We start from the raw sequence: 9,276 nt of genomic DNA, 5'->3' as shown, positions 1-9,276 counted from the left end.
GGCGCGCGACCGAGAGGAGGACCGGACTTCAAGGAGAAGAGCGGCTCCGACGCAACGGAATATATTATAGACTCGTTCCTTTCGACTTACGCCAGGCTGAAATCTCGCTCTGGGCTTCGTGTTAACTTAAGTGTCCCTGAAACGGACTATGTGCGAGAAGAGCGCGGCGCGCGCTTGTCGCGCGCACGCGGCCGTCCGTTCCCGTACGCGCGCGCGGAATCCATTCCAGTTGACCTCTCAACCGCCGATCTCCTCTTTCATCTCTTTTTATTTTTTCCCTTCTTACGAGCTTCGGTCCGGGGAGTGGACTGGGGATTATTGCGGATCAGTCTCGCGCATCGAGATGCGCTTTCGCGGTGGGCAAGCGATCGTGTCTTCGTGAAGTCGAGGCAAGCCTACACTGAAAAAAATTATTTGATAAGAAATTAACAAACGGATATTTCCGATCAAAATACCGATGGATTTTTATATCCGATCAGGCAACGGGGATCTCCAATGAGAAGGATCAGTTAATTTTTTTGATCGGTTTATCTGACGAAATGCTATTATGATCGGAAGTATCCGATGAAATTTAATCGGATATACTGATCAGATATAAAAATTGATCGGAATTTTGATCGGAAATATCCGTTTGTTAATTTTTTTATCGGATAATTTCTCTCAATCAATCAATCTTTGCCGTGGAATATTATATAGTAAGATACGATTTTTTGTAAGGATCATCGTCGCTTCTTGCATGATAAATTGGCAATCGAAAACTACGAATTACTTGATTATTGTTTGTCTCTTTGTCTTCTTGCATAGTCACGTTTCGCGGATTTAAACAATGAAAACATCAGATTAGTTGAAATCTTCAAATACCATCCGAGCGGCGCAGAAAGGAAATACATTCAGTGCATAAATCTTTAGGTTCATCGATTTCGCGCGCTTCGGCGCGCCGGGATGCCGACACGTCGCATTTTGCGAGTCAATCGCGCCGCACAATTGCGTCCCGAGCTTTCACACTGATTTAGTCGTTTTGAATTGTTTGTGGTTCCGAAAATCGCGAGGCAGCGAGCCCCGAAAGGGGCGCACGACAGAGAAATTACTGTGATTCCCTCGTGTTATTTACTCAAGAAGAACCACAGGAACACTGACAGGGGTAATCGAGACCAGCTCCGCCTTGCACCGCGCTGCACCGCGTCGACTCGGTTGTTTTTCAAACGGAAACGATCTTTTTCCTCTTCTTTCGTTTCGTTTTCTTCCCTATTTTTCCCTAATTTTTTTTCGTATTTACAAGTGATTCGGATTGCACTTAATCGATTGTATCATTTTTTGGATATATTCTCTTATTTTGGCATACTTTGCAAGAATTTTAGGCATGCATTTGCTTCTGGCGTTATAAATTAAGATAGTCGCAGTGTGAGGTCAGAAGCCTTAGGAACTTATTGCTGAAAACAATCGTCGAGCTCAGAAGGATCGAGGGCAGAATATTGCGCGTACTCGTGATTTTTTCCCGACGTACGAGACATATTCGCAAACGTAGAAAAATAAGAATGCGTAATAATATATAATGTATATAATATATAATTTTTTCAAAATAAAAACGATACGACACATGCGAAAGAGGTACGACAGGTGTTGTATTCTCTTTTGCAGCCGCTTATGGTAATTTATTGCCGCGAAATAAAACAAAGTTTTCGTACACCTGCGGAATTGGATGCGCGTAATTGTCCATAATTTACAGCGAAACAAGATGCATTTCAATTAAAAATACGTACACAGAGAGAGAGAAAGAAAAACAGACCGCATGCAGAGCGCTCTCTCAGATGTTTGTCATCGATACGGCTTATATCGTAAAACTCAAAATGGCCGAGGTAATAAAAATTTTCAGTTCGAAGTTAACAGGAGTCGTAACGTGCACGATCTGACAAAATTCATAGCGCGCAAAAATGAATGCAAACGCGAGATATGAGCGAAATTTCCCAGATAGACTGTCATGATTGTCATGACGTGAGACGTACAACACACATATACACACAATCGATGATGAGAATTTTACAATCCTCTTAATTACATTTATGAAGGGAATATACTGTATTGAATGAATTATTCAATGTCATACAGTAATGTAAATTTTTTGTTGTCATATAGTAATGTAAATTTTTTGTTGTATCGATGCAGCAACAAATGTACTAAGAGTCACTCAGATTTTCATGTCACACCTAATGTACGACATAATGTTTGAGGAAAATTTTGATAAATTTTCTCGTATTTCTTTAGTATCGCTATTTCATCATTCTATGTGAATGCAGTCTGGTTGATCATCATACAAGACTCTGCTGAATTTCGCGGTCCAATATACTTAAAGTTGCTGTAAAGTTGGTGCATGTCAGTCTATCGGGTTTGTCACGTGAATATCCAGATCGTCGCGGGGAGGGCGTGGAAGATGGATCCGGTTTGGTCGGGAACAGTGCGATAACAATCTCCACGAATTATTCGTAACATCATTCGATATATTTAACGAGTCGTCGATTATTTACAGAGATGCGCAATACTTGGATACTCAGGTAGTTGGTACTCAATACGCTCGGGTAGCCGAGTATTGACGGCGCTAATAATTATTTGTACATTGCGTCGTAAATTATATGCGATAAAGAGTCACGGGCGGATCACGTACAGCCCCGAGTCGGTAGAGTCTACCTCTCCCATACGCGCAGGCACGTTTTGTCAGCGGTGATTTCGCGCGACGCGATAAAGCGTGCGCCGCCCGCGACTTCAAGTTGGATAGGAGTTCAACCCAGGTAATACCCGAGAATTCTCCTCGAGACACCATCTGGCTCGTACCGATAATTTTAGAGAGTTTACCTTAATAGAAATAATAAAATAAAACGCTACGCGTAATAATTATGGAATGACACATCGTCGAATCTCTCGATTTCTCGGTAGCTTCGCTTGTCCGTCGTAAGAATTCTCTCGAGACGTGATGATCGTCGCGCAACGATCGGTACAGCCGTGAAAGAGAGTGATTGGGCAAAACTCACTGTCCCGCCGTGTGATCGGAAAAGAATCATTAAGAAGCATCTTTGCGGTTCTTAGGACTCGCCCGATTTTTGGACGTCTTCCTTCTCAGCTGCACCGTTCGCATGGTGGGACGTTCTGTATAAATAATAATAGATCCATTGCCGATCAGGCGCGGCCGATTTTCGAGGGCACGTTCGCTCTCGACCCCAACGGGATTACGAGAAAATGTTTCGGCGCTAAAAAATAAGTTACGAAAGCAAGAAAATAACACAGCGTCAAGAATTGCAATGCGTTCGTTGTGCAGCATTCGGCGGCGCGCCTAATGACGGTTCAATCACGCTTCAAGGTACTTTGGAACTCGACGTGAATCGAGAGCGACTTCGACATCAATACGGACATCGCTCTGAGAGAGAGAGTGATAATACATTTTCGAAGGCTTTCGTATGTCGAAGGATTTCGTATGTGTATCCGCTCTGGAGATGATAAATACAGAAATACTATGACTAGATCACAGCAATTGCTTCCGGTAGTTCTTAGTTGTCCCCTGTACGATTCATGCTTGCTCTCGGCCCGATCCTGCTTTTGCACTCGTTGCTGCAACAGAAAGTGGAGAAGAATTTATTAGACGGGTATAACGAATTGTTACGATAAATGGGATGATAATCTTTTCATTGAGCAAATTGACAAATTTTTACGGAGATTTCTTACGCGACTTACGCGTAATATCTTAGCACGATTCAAAGACGAGATTTGAGGCTCGCGCTTTCAGCATGGTATCGATTTCTCCGAATAGATCACGGGTTTTTCGTCGGTGGAGAATGATGAAAAAGAAGTTCTGCAGGTATACGAGATGGAAGAAGTAGGGGATGATTTCAGGTAAGGGCGGTTTTACTAGAAGGGCGTCTCTCTCGTCGAGAGTAAAAGAGGGAGAAAAGGATAGGAGAGAGGGGGAGGGAAAAAGAGAGGAATGAACTGGAAAAAAGAAAGAGAGGGAGAGAGAGAGAGAGAGAGAGAGAGAGAGGAGAGGGCAACGTACCGGTTCAAAAACTGACAAACGAGGGACGGGAAAGATGCATTCAGGTTAAACGCGGCAAACGAAATCGTCCTCATAAAAAGGAGAGATGGAACGGGAGATGTGTATAAAGAGGGACAGCGACGGGAAAAAGGTGAGAGAGACAGGGATGAGGGAAGACACGTCGAGAGAACCGAAGGGATTTGACGAGAAAGTTACGTCCATCAAGATTAGAGTCGAATTCGAACGCGCGGGCTTCGGAAGGCGATCGATTCTTGCCGTCGTACTCGCGCACGCGCGACTTGTTCCTAGATTTTTTTCTACTGAGAGAGGAAACATTATTGGAAATTTATCAAGAGCCTCGAGAAAATGTTCAAGTGCTAGCTGAGTCTTAATGAAGTTTCATATCGTTGAAGTCATCATACCTAGACGTATCCTCTCGATGAAAAACCATTGTAACCATTTATAAAGAAATTCGGGAATTATTAACGATACTTCAATTTTCCAATACAAAAAGGGAGATTCATTTCATGCTAAACTGTCGCGTTTTATAAAATTTACCTTATGTAATATACATATCCGTCCAAAAAAAAAGTGTCCTCTCCGAAGATCGGATCGATCGACTTGGGACGCCGCTGAAGAGTAAAGGGGCGAGTAGGGGGAGGGGAGGAAGGGGCGGTAGGACCGGAAAAAACGGTAGAAGAGGGACCGACACTCACGTACACACGTATGTGCATTAACGCACCGTGAAAGAAATCGCGGCACAAAAGCGTCGCTCCTCGAATGTATACGCGGTGCCCCTCTGAATGGAGTCTGCGATTTGAATGGACGGGGTTTCAGCGAGGGTTTGCGCGCGCCATTGTGAGGGGGCAAGGTCACAAATCTAGTCGGAAATTTCTTTAGGCTTCCCCGCGGCAACATAGCAGCGAGATATTCACCCTTGGATGAAATTTACGGTCGTCAACGGGCGAGGGGGTGGCGAGGATAGATGAAGAGAAACATTTTGGTAAATCGAATCGATCAGCCGATATTCGACCGTGTTATCGAATGTCAATGTGCCAGTGTCATTTGACAGTAATCTGTTACCGGTCTCGCTCAACTGATTGTTCTAAAGTAGACTTTAACAGCAGTCAATTGTGTTAAAATTTCTATAGTTGAAGAGGTTCTTACGTAGACCGGCAAAGTTGCATTTGATGAGGTATCATAAATACGGAGTAGTAACCACGATCGAATCACAAAGGTGAAGAATCTGGACAAGAACGGGGAGCTGAGTTTGACATTCACGATTATTGCACACAACGCAACATGATCTTGCAGCACGAATTGAGCCGTGAGTTACAATTACAAGAGAAAAGAAACAATCGGATCAGAACACTAACCTTGAGGAGGAAGGGCCCGCGACGAAATCGACGTAGACGTCTTCACTGACTCTGCTGCCACCAGGTGATGGCGTCGAGTAACACCTCGTCCTCCGGACTCATCGGCTCGTAATTATCGTAACTGTCGGAATGCATCGCGTAAAGCGTGCCCGACGTGCTGTAGCCTTGGCTCCCGGCCGACGAGGTCTCGGAGACGAAGCTCGGCGTTGGCGAACTCGACGCCTCTGAACACGTCGTAGGGACGAAGGTTGGACTCGGATTCTGCCTGAGATGTTGATGCCGATGTAGGTCGGACCCGTGCGGACTGTCATGGTGATGAATCTCCCCGGTGACGCTACCACGTAGTCTGAGTTCTGCCGCGTGATGGCTGGAATCGGAACCGACTCCATTTTCGGAACCACATAGAGGCGAGTTGGAGGACGTCGAAGAAGTCGGTGAAGATCCACTGGACTCGTTGTTGCCGTCGTGCTCCTCCAGCAGACGCTTGAGACTCCTGATATACTCCACCGCCATTCTCAAAGTTTCCACTTTCGACAACTTTTTGCTACCGGCTCTGGAACCACCGTGAGTCCCGGTCGTACTACTCCCTAAGGACTGCGCTACGCTCTGCGGTATATGTTGTCTCAGGGTGGCGAATCCGTTGTTCACCTGCTTCACTCTGTTACGTTCGCGCGCGTTTCGCCTGGCCACCGAGGCAGGCTGATGCGGCACCGTACTGTAGGGCCCAGTGGGCTGGCCGTAGATTTTGGATCGCTTGCATCCGTGTTGCAGAGTGCCGCTATTGTTGTTGGTCGGCATGCTATTGGTGGAGACAATCACGTTGCCACGATGGGTCTGCGCGCTCGAGGTGGCGTGAAGGCCGTGGTGGTGATGCTGCTGCTGCACGCTCAGCATGATGGGCAGGACGCTCTCCTCCTTGAGCCCCATTAAGGTCTGGCCGGAACTCCCCCCCCGCCCCACCACGCGGGAGCAGAAGTTGTAGCAGCGCGTGCCAGTCGACCTTGATGGACTCCACTGCTCGATATATCGATGGAAAAACCTCGCGCCGAGGTGGGTCCAATGCAACCTCGTTAACTACACCTCAAAGTACTCGCGCGATCGTTAAAAAACGGACGAAAGCGTGAGATTTACTCGACCGAACGGAAAGAGAAGCGTGGGAAGTAATATAAAACCGCACCCTCGATACTGTTGGTACGGTCCTGGCTCCCGAAATGCCTAGCTAAGGAGGGTTCGGGGCCTTATATAGCTGGGGCGGGCACGCGCCTATCCCCTCCACGAGCCCTCGTACTCGATCCCGGGTCCTAAACCCTCGTCTTCTCCCCCTTTCCCGTCCTACCGGCCCGCAACGCCTCATACCCCCGTGATTCCCCACTACTACTGCGGCCCCAAAGGCCCTACGCTGCCCGAGATTCTCATCTTCGATCGTTCCTGTATTGGTTCTACCTTACTAACCCAATATGTTTATTGATCGACATTACAGGAGCATGATGCATCATTGTGGATAATTACAATGTTTGTTGTTGGCATGCGTTCGAAGTAGTTGACGACTCGATGAGCTGACGATTGGATAAGGCATTTTATTTTGGAAGACGATATAAACCAACTTAAGGAACGTTTCTGCAAACTATTGATCACAATGAGAATCCATCCGCGATCTATGCGATCCATTCATAAGAAGACAGCTCAGACTAGTGACCCAGTATCGATAAGGCCCATTGTCTATCCACTCAATCGAGTTCTGCGCCATTCATATGAGAAACACTGGCGCGCACATATGAAGGGTCCACATCCCCACCGGTCTCGCGGTGTCTCGGGGATCGAAATTTGAACAGTTACCGGGAGAAAGAAAAGCTGGTTCGGGGGCCCGGACGAGTCGACAGAAAGAGACAGCGAAAGAGCGGGGTGCAGAGCACACGACGAGGACAGAAGCCGAGGAAGAAGAAGAGGAAGAACGATGAGGAACAGGGAGTGGGAGGAGATGGAGAGGTCTGCGGCTGGAGAGCTGTGCAGAAGACGAAGAGGTATCGGAGGAGAGTAAGAGAGCCCGGTGGCACGGAACGTACGTGTATCCGAGAGGGGTGGGGCGGTAGGGAGAAGCTGCGACGGTAGAGAAGTATAGCGATGGGCACGATTGCAGAATGTAACTTCGAGATACGGCACGCGTTGTAAACACATTGCAGCTACCATCAGAATGGGACAGTGGAGCGTCATTTTCGATTATCAGACTCTCGTGACCTAAGCAAGGATACATAAAAATTAACCATTCTCCTGGAACTGGTCGGGTACGATAAAAAAAACCCAATTTTTTTGTGCAGTTGCGAACTATAAAATATATAAAGAAAAATAGATAACACTGTATGAAAATATGTATGTTTCGATATCCAAGAAGGATAATGCACTGAATACACCGAATTTCCAGCTACCCTTATCGCGGGGCGGCATATCTGAAAGGAAGTTTTTCGGTAGAATAGGACTGATATCGCACTCGCTGCCGTCACTAGCAAAGAAAACGCGTATGACGATCAAGAGGAAGGGGAAAAGACGCGAGCCGTCCTCCCTTCCTCACGTTTGTGGCGCGCGCCTACTCCCATCCACCGGGTCTTCCCCTCCATTCGTCCGGTTTTATCCTCACCGGCCAGAGCGTACGCGTGCGTGCATGCGTGTTGCGTGCGTGCTTGCGTGCGTACGCGAGCGCGCGCGCGCGCGCGAACGAGCGAGTGAACGAGAGCGAGTATGAGGACGCACGCGTGCTTGGTCGAGTCTCGTGCTTAAGGGCGCTTGTGTGGAGGGAGGGATGCGTACACGGGACATACATATGTGTATGCGCGCGCTCGTGCTTGTGTGATGCGTGCTCGCGCGTGGAACAGGTATATGCTCCCCGTTTCTTTTTTCTCCTTTTGATCCTGGCGGTTCTCTCTTCCCGTCTCTTTTTACGGGTCTGTCTTTCTCCTTGTCGAAAAGGCGACGCGCGAGGGGACACCGTAGGGCGGCAGGGACCGCCGGACATTTCCACGCGAATAAATAAACGTCGGGGTAGAGAGACGTCCGACGGTTTGGATAGATAATGGAAGCGGGCTTGGAGCCGGCTCCACGATAAGGGTTCACGGTTCAGGAGCGCGAAAGAGACACAGGGCGTCTCAAAGTGTTCGGAGTCGTCGAAGGCGCTCGAGAGCACGATGATAAGTGGCAAACACGAGCGCAAGGCGCACAAAGATCGCCGCGCGATATCGCACAGCTGTGGAATCGACATTGACGTCAATTTGACGTTCGTAGTTATCGTTATCTTGCCGTATCGCGCCTGCTACGTCTGCGAACCCTACATGTTTAGCTGGCGCGAGATAAAAGGCGCGTCGGTCTTATTATTTTGAGACTCGGGAACGAGAGAGTCGGAATTTATTTTATAATTATATTCTCCTGAGCTACTATCTGATATCCCCACACTCCGCTCTCGCGGCTGAACGCTACGCCGCTAATTACCGTGGAATTAATTACCGTGCCGAATGGTGAGATGAGCGATGCCGCGCTTGTGTTGTCCGGAGTCAATCCTTCCCGGAGTCCCTCGGCTGCGCTGCAACCGCGGTCCGAGGCGCGTTGCAGTCGTCTCGCGCCTCGGGCGCGGTTTTAGATGCTAGATTGCTCGGATCATTGTCCCGCGCGCGATCATAGAGATTAGGGGCTTTCTGGTTGGCCGGATGAGGTATGGATCGTGGATGCACTGTGCAGTCGTTACAATTCCCGAGCCCTTTTGTTCCCCGTCATCTTCACAACGGAGGTGTTTAGCGCGGTTTAGCTCGATAATACGTTGATATAATAATACACCGACGTTGATTTGTGTCGATTATACGTTACCGTGAACAGTTCGACACGTATTTAAGTAAAAGG

The 9,276-nt window shown here is 47.9% G+C and overlaps 1 protein-coding gene across 1 annotated transcript; it reads right to left on the bottom strand.

The window, feature by feature from the left end:
• Positions 1–2,490: 2,490 nt before the first annotated feature.
• Positions 2,491–6,592, bottom strand: LOC116841108 (achaete-scute complex protein T5-like). Its single transcript, XM_032808652.1, has 2 exons — positions 5,395–6,592; positions 2,491–3,597 (listed from the first exon to the last, which is right to left on the bottom strand). The coding sequence occupies exon 1, from the start codon at positions 6,319–6,321 to the stop codon at positions 5,437–5,439; it is 885 nt and encodes a 294-aa protein (XP_032664543.1). The 5' UTR covers positions 6,322–6,592; the 3' UTR covers positions 2,491–3,597; positions 5,395–5,436.
• Between the last annotated feature and the right edge of the window lie 2,684 nt (positions 6,593–9,276).

The sequence above is a fragment of the Odontomachus brunneus genome, unplaced genomic scaffold (genome assembly GCF_010583005.1).
Source record: "Odontomachus brunneus isolate Ranch 3 - 2012 unplaced genomic scaffold, Obru_v1 Obru_scaffold_013, whole genome shotgun sequence".
NCBI classification, from domain to species: Eukaryota; Metazoa; Arthropoda; class Insecta; order Hymenoptera; family Formicidae; genus Odontomachus; species Odontomachus brunneus.
Note: the sequence above shows the minus strand (reverse complement) of the source record. Positions and strands in the feature narration are given on the sequence as shown.

Coding starts and splice junctions, on each gene's coding strand:
- LOC116841108 (XM_032808652.1), bottom strand. CDS start 6,321: ATGGGGCTCAAGGAGGAGAGCGTCCTGCCCATCATGCTGAGCGTGCAG.